General features: G+C 40.1%; 1 protein-coding gene across 7 annotated transcripts in view; it reads right to left on the bottom strand.

Annotated features, from left to right (window-relative positions):
* Window positions 1-4405: 4405 nt before the first annotated feature.
* IKZF1 (IKAROS family zinc finger 1) overlaps window positions 4406-16977 on the bottom strand; it is a 68532-nt gene continuing 55960 nt past the window's right edge. For 3 of the 7 annotated variants that reach the window (XM_075704714.1, XM_009487371.2, XM_009487373.2), the window contains 3 exons: window positions 15460-15585; window positions 10889-11023; window positions 4406-6455 (listed from right to left, as the gene is read on the bottom strand). In XM_075704714.1, the coding sequence (XP_075560829.1) occupies window positions 5749-6455; window positions 10889-11023; window positions 15460-15585 (968 nt within the window). In that variant the 3' untranslated portion in view covers window positions 4406-5748. The remainder of the gene's footprint in view (window positions 6456-10888; window positions 11024-15459; window positions 15586-16977) is intronic. The other 4 variants (XM_075704716.1, XM_009487375.2, XM_075704717.1 and 1 more) reach the window with 2 other exon arrangements.

Here is a 16977-nt window from a genome sequence, read left to right as displayed (position 1 = left end):
CTTCTGTTGCTTTCCACAGGCCGGGTCTGAGGGATTTTTGTCTTTCATGATGTATTTGGACCAGAATTTGTTCTCATGCACCATTTTCCTTCCAGCCAAGAAGCTGACTGTGTTTCGTGATGGTGGGCACAACCTGGCTGGCCCGTGGCAGGGAAGGATGCCCTGGAGCTCTGACCCGCGAGACAGGCAGGAACATTTTTTTCAGAAATCAAACATTTTGGTTTTCCAGTTGCAACATTTTCAGCTTTCAAATTGTTGCTGCTGCTGCTGAAACGAAGCTTTCAGTGAAAGCTTCTCTTTTATTTTTGACTGTCTCACAAGCTGACAAAACCAGCGCAATATCCTCAAGGTATTGGCAAAGTCAGGAGCACTTCTAACCCCTTTTCCCCAAATAAGATGTTGAGTGATCCTCCCCCTCCCACCCCCGAAAAAAATAGGAAATTGTTACATTATCAGATCTTACGTGCTCCAGGTCTGGCTCCGAGTTCTCATTTTGATATCTACTAAAAGAATCTTGTGTGTTTTAGTGTATTTCTTGATTTCAAAGACTGACCAGAGACCGTAGGTTGCTGAGCACATCTTAATACTGCTTTGGTGTTTAGATGCTCATATATGGATTGGGAAGCCTGTGTGGGCACTCGAGGCTGAAAATACTCACCCCTGGCAGTCATGTGTTTGTGTCTGTATAACAATTTCCATCTTGGCACCTACAACAGTTTCTGACGTAATTTAATCAAGCTACTGGAGTAATAAAAAATACAAATATGATGATTTTAAGAAAGTCTTTGAAACTTAATAGATAGATACCCAGAATAGATTTTTTAGGTACACAAACTTGCGTTTAAATCTGTGGATGTCTCTGCTTTAGTTCAAGGATTTAATAACATTGATTGAGAATATTAAATTTGGTCTGCTTTTGTGATTATTATTATTGTTTAACAGACCCTATTTACTTTGCACAAGAGTCACGCACTGAAACAGAAATTTGTAGTTCATTAATTTACTGAGAACTAGCTATGATGGTGAACAAAAGAATTAGGATGTTAAAAGATTCCTTCTTATAGAAAAGTAGTCATAGTTTAATGATGAAACCCTATCACAGCAACTCAAGGAAAATTTAGATTTTGGGAACCTGTAAAAGAATTGATTGCGGTACCATTAGAGTTCGGGGGTTTTTTATTTAATCTCATTTTGTTCGTGGTAATACAGTTTTACAAATGGAAATATTTCTAAAACTTTATAAACGGTGCTTTTTCTAAACGAAACAGTGATTCTTGTTTGCATTAAATATGTGATGTGAAATTTACTGTGCTGGAATCTGAAGGAAACGGGGACACCCGCAGAGAAATCACCTTTGTTACGGCAAATAGTAGAAATAATTTCTCGGCGTTTTATTTTGAATTACCATGGCTCTACATGCAGAAGTAATTGTGTTCTGTAATGACTTTGGCTGGCTGGTGGGAGGGAAGGGTAAGAAGAGAGGGCTGGGAAGGAAGCAGCCTGCTCGAAGTCATCTGCTCGCAGGGGCTGTGTGAGTTTGGTGGCCAGGGGTGCCCCAGGTAGGAGGTTGCCAATTTAGGGCTTGACCTTCAGCCGGAGCTGGCTCAGCCAAGGCTGCTTCGCGTGGCCGGGGCGTGCGGGGCGACCGATGCAGCGCGACTTTGGCCGCAGGAGGTGGGTTGCGAGGACAACGGGGGTGACCTCACCGTGATGCGGGCTGTAGGCGCGGCAGCAGAGGCTGAGGCCGCGCACGACGCTCGGCGCTCCCTCGCTGCCCGCCTGCGCCTCAGCACCCGCTGCCCGCCCGCCCGCAGGGTCACCGCCCCGCACGCGCAGGGCCGCCGGCTCGGCCGAGCCACTTCTTCACCCCCGAGGAGAGCGACAGGAATGTTCTGGGGTTTGGGTTTTTTGACCGTGTTCTCTCGTCTTAAAAGGTACACCTCACTTTGCAGACATAATTTAATAACATTCCCGATTTTAATGAAATTTCCTTGTTTTTTTTTTTTAAATACAATGTTCTCAAAAATGAAGTTACAATATAAAATAATGGCAAAGAAAAAGTGTGTAAATACAACTTTTCTATTAGAAGAGGCTGTGTCTGGGGAAGGGCTGGGAAGCGGTTATTTTAAACTTTTTAAAAACAGATATAAACTTAAAGCCATTCACCATATTTACTCGTTTTAGGGTTCAGCTAAACCATATCAGGGTATTGTACCACAGCAAAAAAAGAGAAAAAGGGAGATTACACTAAACTAGTTTTCTGAGGGCACAGTTTGTTTCGATGTACACACACACAACACCCTATTTTCATGCCATCCTTGCTTACGTTCATAAATAAAATTATTGAAACACTTGTTTCTAAACAAATTGAAGATGATTTTGTGCAAAAAAAGAAAAACACCACCGAAAAAAGCAAACCTAAAGAAGCCCCTTCATGAACAGAGAATGCTGTTTGCTGCTGCCTTTAGACTATGCCCTCTGATACACTGTGGCTTAATATACTTACTTACGCTACTGCATCGTTTAATATACAACATCAACATATTCTGTTATAGTATAAATAAGAAAACTCCAAATCCAGGAGACAAATCCACTGTGATTGACAGTGCATCATCATGTCATCTGAACCATCTTAGAGATATATACACAAACATATGTATATAAAATGTTAATGATACACGAAACCACAGACAGGGCATGTGGATGGCGACAAGAAAAGCGACACAGAAACTCATACACGTGCGTGTGTGCACAGAGATGTTGCAAAGGCAGTGAACCTGCCCAGGAATCAGGCATCACATTTAAAAGTTACGTTCAAGGCAGTCTTAAACTCCACTGGAGCTATGCTTGTTTACACGGTTAATGAACGTGGCTTTATTTGTGTTGCATTTTAGTAAAAGCAAAGAAACAAAACCACCTGAGTAAACTTCTGTCTCCCCTCCCCCCCTTTATAGCTTGGGGTGTCTTAAAATGAAGGGTTAAAAAAAAGTTATGGCATGGGGTATATAGTGGCCTAAATCTAAGAGCAGTAGGAAAAAGGTGTAGGAGCAATAAAAGCAGAATGTTTCTGTACATCCAGCATCTGACTTCACTCTGGACATTGCAGCAGGGCTGGGAAGTTACTTTGCCCCTTCTTGGTTGGTACCAGTCAAAAGTGGAGAGGGGTGGGAGCAGCTGAATGTATCCCTACCAGCTATGAAGAAATGAACCCATTTCAACTTAATAAAAAAAAAAAAATAAAGGAAACTCATCACCACGAGCTCCCCGCTTGAAGGTCCTCTTCAGGTAGTCCCTACACAAAATATTTGGCAATACCTCGTTGCCAGGTACAGTCTGTCTTGAAGCTGAATGTGTAGCAGGCATTGGCGACAAAACTGTAGTCGGGGCATGGAAGTGGCCGACGATTCCTTGTGCCCGCTCCCTGCACAGTGTCTGGGGCTGGAAGGTAACGAGCAATAACGTCTCTTAAGGCAACGGAGTTATAATGCAGGAGTAGAGGGGCTCACCTTCGGGCCTGTAGTTTACACTACTCGTTTTTTGGGTGGTCATTGGCCATCCCGTATGTGCTGGCCTACCCAACATGTCCTAGCAGTTTGTTTTCACTGTTGTGGGTACAGGCATCAGTCTATGGACCTTCATACACGGCATTCACACCTGGCGGCAAAGCTACTAAGTAGGCGCACACGCGTGCACTTTCAATGTAAAAACGCCTCTGTGCTCGCGTGTCATATGAGGTAAGTGTCTTACAGTTGGCGTGAAAAGCTAAGATATGAGATTGTAAAGAGTATATTTGTAATTCTTCACTTCATCAGTATCTTTCCTCTAACTTCAGTGTTGTTGCTCCTGACTTACACCTGCAAAAGTGAAAGCAGAAGGAGGAACTCTGCGTGCCTGTAATAGTATGTATATATAGGAAATGTATATCAAATATAGCTACAGACATCAGGCCAAACTGGCCTAGGTACAAGCCTTCATGGTTCCAGCAAGTCTCTTTTATAATAAATATATGTGCTTGCATGCACTTGTGAATGGAGAATGTGTAACCGTATGCCAAGACTGCTAGTCTTGTTGGTTATACGATTGTGTTTATTGCAGAATATCCATTTATTATGCAAAGTGGAGGTATTTATACATTAAGTTATTCTTACAAGTGTTGCCCAGGAAGTGTTGCAGCACCGATGACAGATTTTTATGCAGCTGCAAAAATTTCTTTTTTGCCCAATCTTAAAGTATGAGGGTGTTCAGGGAGAGGAATGAACTATTTGGAAGAGGAAGTTAAGTACAAGCTTTAAAAAAAGGTATTTTTTTTTATATCAGCTGTGTTTGGGGTTAAAATCTATTTGTCATAGAAGTGTTTATTCTAACTGAAGTTTCAGTATCTGCAGCAGAACCCGCCATGGAGAAAGCTCTTGGTGGACTTCACCGCACTCTGCAAAGTGTTGCAGTCTCTGGTCTCCATCCAGCAAACCACCATTTTTTTAACCTTAAGATTAGTTCCACCGAAGTAAAAGTAACTTAAAGCACATGGTGAAATGAATTGTTGACTAGGAAGCCAGGGTTCTCAGCACCTTTGCAGGTGCTTGGTCCCTCATTAAACAGCAAGTGCCAGGAAAAAAGGAGAAGGCTACAAATTTCGACTGGCAGGCTTAATTCAGCTCAGAGCTTTAAAAATAATTAAGTGCAACAGTTACGAGTAGAACCACAAAATCTACAAGAGGACATCATCTGTGCAAGCAAAATGGGATTTTTTTTTTCATATGTAAGAGAGGGACATTTGGATATTTCCCAGGCAGTTTAAAAAGATGAAAAATGTGCATAAGGAGACTTTCCCCACACGTATTTCTAGCTAGTGCTTTTCTCAACTGCACATCATACTTTTCTAAATAACTAAAACTTAAAAAAGAAAGAAAGAAAAATTAAATACATCATGACTTGTTTATGCAGAGAGAGGAGGGATTGCTTAACGATAAATGGGGTTTTATTGGACAGGGCGAGAAAATGTTTATTCAAAGAAGAGGCAACAATACCATTTTTCTATACATTAAATGCAGTTCATACTTCACAGAGTATATTACAAGGGTGTTTCTTCACATACCTGCTCGCCTGCCTAGTGACACAAACAAGGCATGCCATGATGTCAATACCAGCAGCACCCCTGCAGGTGGAAACATTCTACTTTTTACCGCCAAAGCAACTCAGAACCCTCTGGCTTGGGGGTCCCGTCCCACCCCAGCTGTCTGTGAAGTCATCTGAGGTGGGCCCCTCCATCTTTAGTTGAGTTTAATCTTCCTAAAAGAGTCAAATAATACCAGGAAGTCAAAAAAACATAAATCTGGTGTAAGAGGCCTGCGCTCAGGGTGTTAAGAAAGCTCAGCCACTCCTGCCTGTTGCATCCTTGTCAGCGTGCTGCATCCTGCGCATGGTTAACAGTTTTGGCAAGGGAGGTTTGCAAGAAGCATCAGTTAAGGGAAGGGCTTTCAGCTATGTGACTACAAAAGCTCCTACTTACATTACTAAATGTTTTTTGGTGATCAAACATTTTCAGTAAAAACTTTAGTATTCATTTTAGAAAACTGAGTTGCAATGCATGCTACCGAAAGGAAAAAATCTTTTCTTGTGGGAGAAGATAGCTGAACTTTTGATTCTCTTGTTACTTTTACTGTCCATCTGACTTGTGCTTTGTTGCTGTCGTGGCTCGTGCAGCTCCAGTAACGCAGCTGTTGAGGCTAGATCTGTGCCGGAGGAGTTTTAACTCATGTGGAAACGGTGCTCCCCTCGGGTTATGTGGGAGGAGAATTCGTACCTGTCCTGGCTATGGTAGCCACACATGTTGCATTCGAAAGGATCACGGAACCCGTGGCAGCCCATATGGATTGTATACATCACGTGATCCAAGAAAAGGACTCGACAGTGTTCGCACTTGTAAACTTTCACTTGCTCCCCATTGCTGCTGATCACTTTGAAAGCATCCTGGGAATTGTCAGTACCTGCCCTCAAGACATCATATTGCCTGTTTTCTTCTTTTATAGAGATGCCATTCCTTGCATGGGGACCTATGTGGTTTGTCAGATAAATTAAACCACCGCGTTCCTCGTTATTGCTCTCTGTATCTGTTGAGTCTTGGCAGCTGTTGCTGGGAGAGGCGTCTCGTTCGGAGGAGACGGATTTGGCTTTGGAAAGCAGCAACAAGTTTTCCACTGCGCTGTCCGGAGCTGTATGGTTGGAGCGAGCCTGATTGTCCCCGAGAGGTTTGTGGAGCTGATACATGGGGCTGATGACGGGCACCACCTCAGAACCACCTGGCGGTGTCTGGACAAGGGGACGCAAGGACTCTGCCCCCAGGTAACTGATGGCGTTATTAATGGCCTGGTCTATAACGTGCGTCTGCATTATCTCATTCTCCTTCTCATAGTTGGTGGTGGCATCGTAAGGAAGATCGGACAGACATTTCTCACCTGCAGTGAAAAACAGTCAGGAGTTAGAGGGCTGATTTCTACACAATTAAGGAACCGAACATCATTTTTTGTGTTCAAAAAACGGGTAGATGTGGCACTTTGGGACATGGTTTAGTCTAGTCTACCCTTGATTGGCTTAGAGTAGACTTGGTAGTGTAGGTTAATGGTTGGACTGGATGATCTTAAAGGTCTTTTCCAACCTAAACGATTCTATGATTCTATGATCATGTATTAAATAAACAGCAACATGGAAGAAAAGGGTTGATCAAATCCACCCCTGAAATTCACCTGAGGTATTCATAGTTCTCTAATATAGCTGTTCAAAAAAATGGTTGGTTGCTGGTGGTTTTTTAACCTGCAAAATAATTTCAAGTCTTTGGAAAAGCAAATGGATGAAAACTGATTCTGGAAATAGTTGTACAGGGACTCGTGGGAGCTGCAGATCGAGTGCTTCAGCCTCTCTTTCTCCTTCCTAACTGGACTCCCTCATCTGCCTCCTACAGTGAGCTGAAGAATGCCCTTGTGGTTAGTGAAGACAGTCTACCAGCACAGTTACAGTGAGCCTGGCCTTCATGCTTCAGAGCATGAAGCACATTATCAGTATTTTCCCCTAAACTATTACAATTTTAGACTGGAAATTGTATGTTTTAGTTTTAGACCTTCACTTTCTTACAAATAACCCACATCGGCAATGTGGTCGTATGTCACTTTTGAGAAAAATCAACAAAAACTTAACTTTTCATATTGCCATCTCCCCCTGACGCCTTGTTTTTTAAATAAGCCATGTCAGACACATTACCAGAAGCTACTCATGTTCCTAGAAATTTTCTGTCAAAAAGTTATCACCTAAAGGAGCAGCCAAGAACCATGGAAAAAGTTTAAGTGCATTTGTAGTTGGAATATATTTTTCCTACGAGGTAAAAAGCCCTACACAGAACAAGATTACCTGTTACTCGTAACTTTGACTCTGTGATTTGGGATGCCAGAAGTAAGGGGGGGGACTCTTAATTTTTTAAAAATCTGCACTAATATATCTCTAGCTGGATGCCCTAGTATTGAACGCTGAGTTTCACTACAATTTCTCAAAATTCCTGGACAGATAGGACTAAGGAAAACATAGAAGGTAAGAGTTAGGAGTGGAAGAAACTATTTAAATGCACAGATGCTGATTTTATCAACCTAACAGTCTTCTCAAACAGTGTAAACCATCAATGTCATTATCAGGCCCCTAATAAATTTGTGCAAATGCAAAAGAGTGAAAAATTGCCACAGGTTCCTAGGAACTACCAATAAGACATTGTTTACAGTCCGGGTGGATTTTCTAGCTCTGCACATCTTGGGAAATTAATTGAAAGCCACAAACATCTCTATGAGGTTCTATCACCATTTCCTAATCAACATGACATTTGCTGTTAAGCCTTGGAAAGTCCTGATTTGTCTAAAAGAAATGCTAATAGGAGCATGGAAAATTTACCAGAAGATCTGCAAATTAATTTATCAACAATTCCCCACCCACTTTCTACTCAAATTGACTATTCAAAGCCAGTGAAGAGCCCAGAAGACTTCTAGCATGACACTATTGCAATGATGGGGCTAAAGTGTAGAAAGTCCTGCTGTCTACATTTCCCACAAGATACGGTTTCATACTAGTTTGTCCATGCTCTGCAAGCAGAGAAAGAAGCACTCGGAGCGTTGCGTAAGTTCCTACAAGGGATGTAGGGTACAGACACCTTCCAGCAGCCCTGCACAAGCTTCTACTTCCCCTTGTTTCCTTTCCCTATTATTCTGCCAATTTGAGCACCCCTCTACTGGGCTGCATTCATTTCTCTTCCAGATTTACCCTTTCTAATGCTATAGTTTTCAGGCAGAGTTTGAGGCTTAAGATTCAAAATAGGCATTGTGAAAGACTCTTGAATTAAATACAGAAAAATTCTCCTAATATGACTGTATACCCTTGACTCAAGGAGGAAAAAATGAGGTCAAAATCATTTACATTACATGGGCACTATATACCACTGAAAAGTGGGACAGGTCTTCATTACACATAAAATTTTGGGCATCCAGAAGGCATGATTTTAATAGCTGTTTCTTGGTTTGTATTTGCTTTATGTAGCATAACTAGGTGGTAGTTGGACTGAGAGGATCAAGTGCTCATAAGAAAAATTTGTTTCCAAGCAGAGTGTCTGAAACAGACACAAACTTGAGGTAGGCAGGTATCATTTCTATATCTGGGCAATGCAGGCAATATTTGCACTCATTAAAAATAATAGCTCATTTCTGTGGTTATTAGAGCATAAGTAAATTAAACTGCTAATGGTTTGATGCACTTCAAGCTTTGCACCATTCAGTGTTCATTCTGCAGCAGGTACCTAAATAGCAAAACTGCACCCAGTGCATGTGGGCGCTATTTTTTCTGTTGTTTGTAACTGCTCTCTTTCTCTGCTGCCTATTATTTTAACATGATAAACGTGTCAACCTCACCTGCAGTTCTCACTCTCTAGTCTGGATGGCCCAGTTCTGCTTTTGGGTGTGGGAGCTATTCCAGTTTGGAATACAGAGAGAATTTTAGAGATAACTGGCTAATTTGGTGAACAATCTCACTTTTGAAAGGTAATGAATTTAGCCTTGAGAAAAACAGGTGAAGCAGCAGTCTTTCCCTTATGTGAAGGATGGCATTTGCTCCTTCTCCCTGGAATTCAGCACGGGGATTGGGATGACACAGTAATCTACAGGAGCAATAAACATGTTTTATTACCCAAAGGGTCTCCTGATGAGCCGGCCCAACCTTGTGTTAATCAGGAATGTACCTATTACATGAAGCAGCAGGTGAGGATTGGAAAGGAAAGGATTTGGGGGCATTTTCTTGTCAGAAAAGTTCGTCCTTTTGAAAGTTAGCAAATTTCCATAAATATCTGCTGTCAGTAGGTTGTCTTCCTACACCGCACCCTGAATAACTAACTGACAGGAAACTCTGCCCTCCTAAAACTCGTAGTTAAACTGGCTGTCTTTACTGTTTCTCAGGGTGAAGAGAGAAAAGGAGAACAAAAAAGCTAGTCCACACCCACGGATACATCACATATAGGATACTTGCTAGTACCTTTTGAATTTTAACACTTCTGGTCTTCCTGGAGCTTTCATAGAGTTAGTATTTTGCCTAATGCCATGTGTTACTGGAGCGTGTAAACATATCAGGTTTGCCTCACATTAGCTGACATATTTTTGGTAACTACCTCTACTACAACTTTTGTCCTTTTGTAAGCATAAGAACTTCTTATCCTTGACTACCTCCTGCAATTGTTGCCTTTGGACTCGAAAATAATCTTGGACTTTCATTTCAAACCTTTTGTTGCACCTCCTGATGTAGCTGAGATTCCCTTTTCCTTGTCTCAGAAATACTGATTTTCCTTTCAACCTTGTGTCCTCATTGAGAAAGATATATTTGGAATTTCTGTCCCATAAACTGGTCTTTTTTTGCCTTGACTTTGGACTGAAGACCTTCTTAATGTGTGTTTTGTTTCAAAGACTTAAGTTTTCTCTGATTGTCTCCTATAGAATAATATTATAAATGAATATGCAGAGAATTATAAAAGCATCTAACTAGAGTATATGCTGTCCTCTGATCTCCCATGTTTTTATTAATTTAAGACTAACTCTACATAGCTGACAAAATATTGTCTGTGGATCTCACTATTACAAGACTGATGTAGCCGCTACTTAGTACCGGCTTACCAAACAGAACAACATAGGTGTAGCCTCCATTTTTATAGGTGTAGCCTCAATTTTTTTCATTGTTAAGACAAAAACTGCTAGGTGCAAATGGGCATGAAGTTTTGCATCATTTATAGAATGTACCCAAAGATCTTTTCATTTAGGTATTATTCTCAGACCTAGCTTTATTTATTTCTATGATCATTCTGCGCTGTAAAAGTATACAGACTTTATGAATGGGTGAAGAATATTTTCCAGCCGATGCTCAACTATTCACAAATGCTTTCACAAACACCAATATGCCCAGATCTGGATGTCATCCAAGAAGTTAATAAAATAACCCTGAAAGTGTGGTCAAATGCATTCCCAATAGGAAAATTCTATTCCTATCTTCAGGTTCTTAAGGCAACGTCAAGAGCCTGTCCAGATCTTGTAATGATCTGGTTCATAAGTATTAGAAAAAGACAGGAAAAAGACTTAAAATCAATCTCCAGATGTGGAAAATTAAACATGCAGAAATGTATTCTGGAGAAGTTTGGTTGTTTGGTTTTTTGGTTTTTTTTTTTATTCCCCCAATACATCGCTGTATCTGCTTCTATAGAGATAGATATTGCTAATTTAGTAAAACAAGTAAAATCATAAAGCAAAATTAAAAATCCTGTGAGATGTGTTTTGGGTTTTGTTTTGTTTTATTTTTTAGGAGACAGCAAACGTTTAACTCTTACCAACAAATTTCTGAGGCATAGAGCTCTTACGTTTGGCGACGTTACTTGCTAGTCTATCCAGCACGAGGGATCTTTCTGACCCTATCTTGCACAGGTCTTCAGCCATTTCACTCTGGTTAGTTTCCTCTTTTATGACTGAAATCAAATGACATCAGAAGGGTTAGGCACGCTTGTTCCATTTTAATGGAACTATTGTCTTCAGGTTATTGTTTCTCAGCTAATGTTTTTAGCTCCCAACCAGCTGGAAGGAGGAGCTCACCACTGCAGACACAGAACGATTCTGACTCTTGGTAACAAAGTCCCTCATGCTGATTAATCTATGTACATGTTCGTGTTTCCCTCACTTAGGACACAAAAGTGAGATTGCAACTGCAAGCTGTCTGCCTGTATGTAATCACTCCACCCTTGTTCTACAGCCACTCTGCATTTCTGTGAATAAATGAGGTCCTAACGTTATGCTGGACATGAGGCTGTTCATCTTTTCCCCCTCCCTCTGTCACCCCCCACTGTCCCTCTGTACCTCTCCCAGTGGAACCGCCTGTATGATCATTGCTTCTTTACCAGAAAATATGGACAAACTGCTCAGTTCCAGCAGTGGAAGATGTATTTGCAAGCTACAGTAACCCTTCTCCCCATCCCTTTTTTTTTGCCCCTAGTCAATATTTCTATACTTGATGCAATTTTAGACTTTAAAGGACAATTTAAGTTGCTGAAGTCATATCTATAATGGAGCACTGATTTCCAATACTCAAACCTGTTTCCCAACCTCCTGCTGCTGCTGAGATGGTAGAATTAGAAAGGAGCTTAGCTGTGAGGTTCTAGGGAAGGGAGACTATTTCACTACATTTTACTTCAGTACTTTCCTGCAGAAACAGAAGGGATGTATGAAAATGCACTGTCAAAACAATGACTATGAGAAATGTATGGAAAGGTATTTCTGACTTCCAACATCTAAAGGAAAGGTGATATGCAGTGAGATGACACCATTTCTTTTTTTTGGGGTTGTTTTTTTTTTTTTTTTTGGCAAGGGAGGTCAGAGACAGGAGAGAAAGGGGTTAATTTTACTTTTACCTTCTACTAGGATATGGATTTTTTTCCTGAACTTGTGAGTTGCTATTAAAGGGAGAAGAAGAAGATGGTTTTTAGACTTCGATTCTGCAAGCTATTTCAATGAGGTGCACCACTCTGCTATGTTTTGCCTTCTGTGCCTGCTGTGAAATTGTTTTATCACTGGATTTGCTGGTTCACAGAACCCATTACTGTGGTACCTGGGTGTTTCTCAATAGTTGAGAACACGCTGTTCCTCTGCAATGCTATTTTGGCAATATACCGCTGCCATAAAAGGATGATTGTGAAAGTTTCATTGTTCCTGAAAGATGCGAAATCGGGGCCTGATGGATAACTGGAAGGAGCAGGTGAAGCGTCCTAGGCAACAACACTCCACAATACCAAACTGAAGAGTACACAACTGGTTCTTGAGTCCCTGCTGCAGCAGCACATACTGCAGTGACAGTGACAGAGACAGTGACAGCGACAATGAGTCTTATGGAATCATGCCTCAGCCCCAGAAGACGCTGAAGATTGTGACCAGTGCAAGATATGAGCAGAATTTGGTCATGAAGGCACAGAAGAGTAAACGGCATTGATGGTACCTCGTCATCATTGAACAAGCACATGCCAGCATCTTGTGCTGGCTAAGGCTTCCAGATACCACTTCAGGAAGAGACTTACAGAGAATGTTTTAAAGCAACCCATTCAACAGGGAAAAATAAAAGTGATCTTTTAGTTATATGTTGAAGTGATCAAGAAATATCTGTTTAGGATATAATAACATTCAATTTCTAATCAACTCAAGAGAGGGTAAGTTATCTATTCAACTTGCAAACTTTCAAACTTTTAAAACTGCTATTAAAAAAAAAAAAAGGGCAAATAGAATTATGTACTATTTTCCAGCCTTTGCAAATGAAAACCCCTGAAATTTGCTACCAACCTGATAACTATTTTTCTGTAATTTGGTGTCTGTGAATGGGGAAAAAAAAAACCATTTTATCTTTCCAAATGAAAATCCACAAGTGACTGAAGAATTGTAATTGACCCTTTTCAAACTTCATAAACTATTTCTTCTGTTATTTTATATAGGCCTGGTAAGACTTTAGCACACTTCTACTCAACTCAAATGCAAAACTTCAAATAATATCTCTAAGAGAAGAACTTCACATGGACAGTGATATTCTAGTCTTCCCAAATAAAAATTTTGCCATTAAATTCAGCAGGCTCCTAATTTCATGCTGAATCTCCTTCTCTTAAAGAATGCAAACAAATGTTAAAATATAAATACAATCTCTTCCTCCCCTCCTTACTCCTCTTTGCTGGATCTTTCCCTTCTATAAGTACTTTCTCAGTTATATTTGTTAGATTTATAAGCTGATGGAAAGCTTCTACCAGTTTAGGTCCTTTCAATTGACATTTTTTCTATGTATACTGTATTTTATAAATGCTGTAAAAAGCAACCCCGCTGTAGCAGAATGTCAAATCAGATGCCCTAGCAGATTTTTGTACCAACTTTTTTGAGTCTGGAAAAAAAAAAAGGGGGCCTGAGTTATGGCTCTAATAGATCCATATCACACCCTGAAATATTGTAACAGTGGTAGTATAGCTACTTGCTTTTCTAGATACAATGTAGCATGCACTAAAAATCCCAGAAGGACACCCACTCATTCTCAGCTGTTTCATTGTACATTTTCTTTTTTGAGTTTGTAAGGGAAATAATGTAAACATGGCAAAATGGTATGTTTGCAGTGAAGCAGAATAGATTAGAATGCAAAATACTAGGAAAAATGCAGGAAAGATTACTTTTTTAGAAAAGCAAAGAATTGATTTATTAACTGAGTACTAAAGTTTTTTAAGAGTGAAGTCTTTGGCTGGACACAAGGTCTAAAACCCAAAGTTAATCTTCTAATTTGTAAAAGCACTCCTATTATATAAAATATGGATTTATATGATACTTTCAGTAAATGCAAGGAAGAAGTAATTCTTCCAAAGCATTCATGAATTCCCTAAGTTTTCAACCCACTGAGATACTAGATATTCAGTCCTAAGCTAGTGTAAATTGTCCCGTCATGATTTGCTATAAACAAAGGTCCATCTCTAAAATTGTATCATTTCCTATTAAAGTTTATGATTCCTGACACCAGTTTCATCTGGGCATTTTTCCTTACTAAGGCTTTAGTAGCAGTTCAGCTACTCATTCACACAGATTTTCATGTTCTGCGTGCAGGTGTTCAAATCCATGTACCAGACACTGAAAATTCAAATCCCAAGACAGAATATTTGCTTCTAAATCCTATCACCTTTCTGAGGAATAAGTATTGCTGCCCACTGTATATCACATTGAGCTTTTCTATTTATACATTCTCCAGACCCTCAATAAAATTAGAAAGGGCGCTGCTCTAACATGTTGTCTGCCAGAAGCATCTCAGCTGTATTCACTGCTATCATTATGTGCATATACTTTACATTATTTGATAGCATGTAAAGACATATTCAGGTTCTGTCCAGATATAAAATATTAAATGAGGCATCATTGCAAATAGGTCGGCGAGAACCTTCAATTTTTGTCATTTGACAAACCAAATAACATATACAGACAGGATCAGAAAGGTATGCAAGAAATGTAACTTACTGGATGGGCTTAAACTCTGGCACAGAAACTGGATCTTATATTCTCTATCTAAAACTACACATGCAAGGGGATTTTGTATGGCTGTTTACTGTGATTGATCCCATACAGATCTTTAGGATCTTTGTTAAAAAAATCCAAACCCCACTATCTGCTTGCTCTATTTCTGGGCATAGTTTTAGATTTGATATTCTCTAAGAAATGGACTCTACCTTCATCATAAGACTGGCGTCTCAGAGAAGCAAAACAGATCCTCACCTCCCCCAGTTTTCTTTTAAAGGGGAGGTTGGGAAGAAGGCTGTCAACAAATTATTAGCCTTTCTGGACTGTCTCAGTCAAACCGGCTAAATTAAATGCCTCTGGCTTTATGTCCTCTTGCTTGGAACAGTAAGATCAAAGACAGATGGCTCATCCTTGTTAGATGAGCTGGTCCCAGTGGTCAAGTAAGCCCCTTAAGCTGTGCCTGGGAAGGGCAGATGTGCAATGCAGAAGATTCTGCAGCCCTACCTAGAACACTTTATTAGTATAAGTCTTTATTAAGAATACATCCAGAAGAGTACCGCAATATATGACTCCAAGCAAAAGGGAAAGGTGGTGAGATGATGTAGTCATACTGTCTCGAGATGGTGAACTGAAATTTCCCAGGTCTTGCAAGTTTGCTACATGCCTGAGATTTACTTTGGCTTTTTGTTGGAGCTAAACATGATGAGCCAATTATTTATCAAATACGGAATAAGTCCAGATGCAATATCATACATATGGGGGGGGGTGGGGTGGGTGTGTGCCTCCCCGGTGCAAAAGATGCCACAAATGGTACTACTGTTCCTTTTGCACTCCTTTTTCTGCATACGTGACAGGACAGTGTTAATCCCCAGACAGACACATTTATTACCTGAATAAAGGCTGCTTGAGATGTTCATGGTTTGCAGGTAGTTATGACAGCGTTCTTTATGTTCTTCCAAAGAGCTGCGCTGCTTATAGCTGCGACCACAGTATCCACATTTATGGGGTTTGCCAACTGGAGAAAACAAAAATAATCAGGAGATTTAGATGAGGTATTCAACAGCATATTAATAATGGTAAGAACAACAGGAAAAAAGCCCACCCCAAAAATAAACCCATGCTGTGGTGAACTGAAGAAAGATTTTGTCAATTAAAAAAAAAAAAAAACCCTAATGGAAAACTAGTTGTATATCTTTACATCAACAGGCCAATTCTGTGGGTGCTGCAAGCTGATTTCAGAAGATTCACATCAGATAAGGACTGCGACATTAAATCTTCAAAAACAGCATCTACACAAGTTAGAAACTGAGACACCTTCAAAGGTCTGAGCATAGTTGCTTTAGTGCCTAGCTCCCACAGAGGCTGCCAACAGGGGAACTGGTGGTGTAGGTAGACACCTGCCCACGGCTGGATGTCAGTTCTGATGTAACCAGAACCAGTTCAACCCTTTTAGGACAATGTTAGATTTCACATGTTTTCTTGCCCTCTGCTTCTGGAAATTCAAGAGAAATGCCCTGACAAATTTTTTTCTGTATTACACCAATCCAGATGTAGGCAGTTCCAGGCATTTCACAGTAATAATATGGTTTCATGGACTTCTGGACCTGAATTTTCTGTCTTTATATGTCATTTTATATGTCACTTTATATGTCATTTCACAATTTTAGATGGCTACGCAGCTTAACTTTTGAATTTTATTTATTTACAAATTCTCAGGTGAAAATCAGACTCACACATCCAACTTGTTTTATGATGTATTGATGTCAATTTGCCAATTGCAGGAACTAATCAAAATCTACAGTTTATGCATTGTCTCTTTAGCTATGGAATCCTCAGAGTTTGCCAAAAGTGTCTAGGTGTAATTTCATGTGTATATGAAAAAAATATATTTAAAAAGTTGTGCAGCCATGAAAATCAGTAACAATAAGGAAGAAGGAGGTAAAACAGTATTTTAAAGATGTGCTTTCCTGATTCAGGCCAGGACCGAACAGGAGAAGTGGAAATTATTTTGGAGATCTGGGACCAACACTAGGGATCTTATTATTTAATGTGTGTGCTAGAGAGGAATTTCCTGAGTTTTGTGCAATACAAAAAGGTCACTTTGAGAGCTCCCCTTCTGTTGCAGAACTTGGTCCCAAAGCCAACTTTTGCAAGTAAAGTTACTAGTGTCAGTTCCAGCAGTGTGTTTTGGAGGTCTCCTATTCAAATAAAAATCTGCATTTCCAGCTTAGCTTGGGAAATTAGATGAGGGAACACTCTGCTTTTAAAGGCACTTTAAAGGTGCTAAATTGGTTTTGCTTCACAGAAGGTAAGTGACTACAGCTTCTGTCAAACAATGAGAGGTTCATGGTAATGGAAAAACGCAGCTATTAAAAAATATTTATCCAGATCTCCAAATTACAGTTGA

The sequence above is a fragment of the Pelecanus crispus genome, chromosome 2 (assembly GCF_030463565.1).
Source record: "Pelecanus crispus isolate bPelCri1 chromosome 2, bPelCri1.pri, whole genome shotgun sequence".
In the NCBI taxonomy this organism is placed as follows: Eukaryota; Metazoa; Chordata; class Aves; order Pelecaniformes; family Pelecanidae; genus Pelecanus; species Pelecanus crispus.
This window is presented reverse-complemented; position numbering and strand designations above follow the sequence as displayed.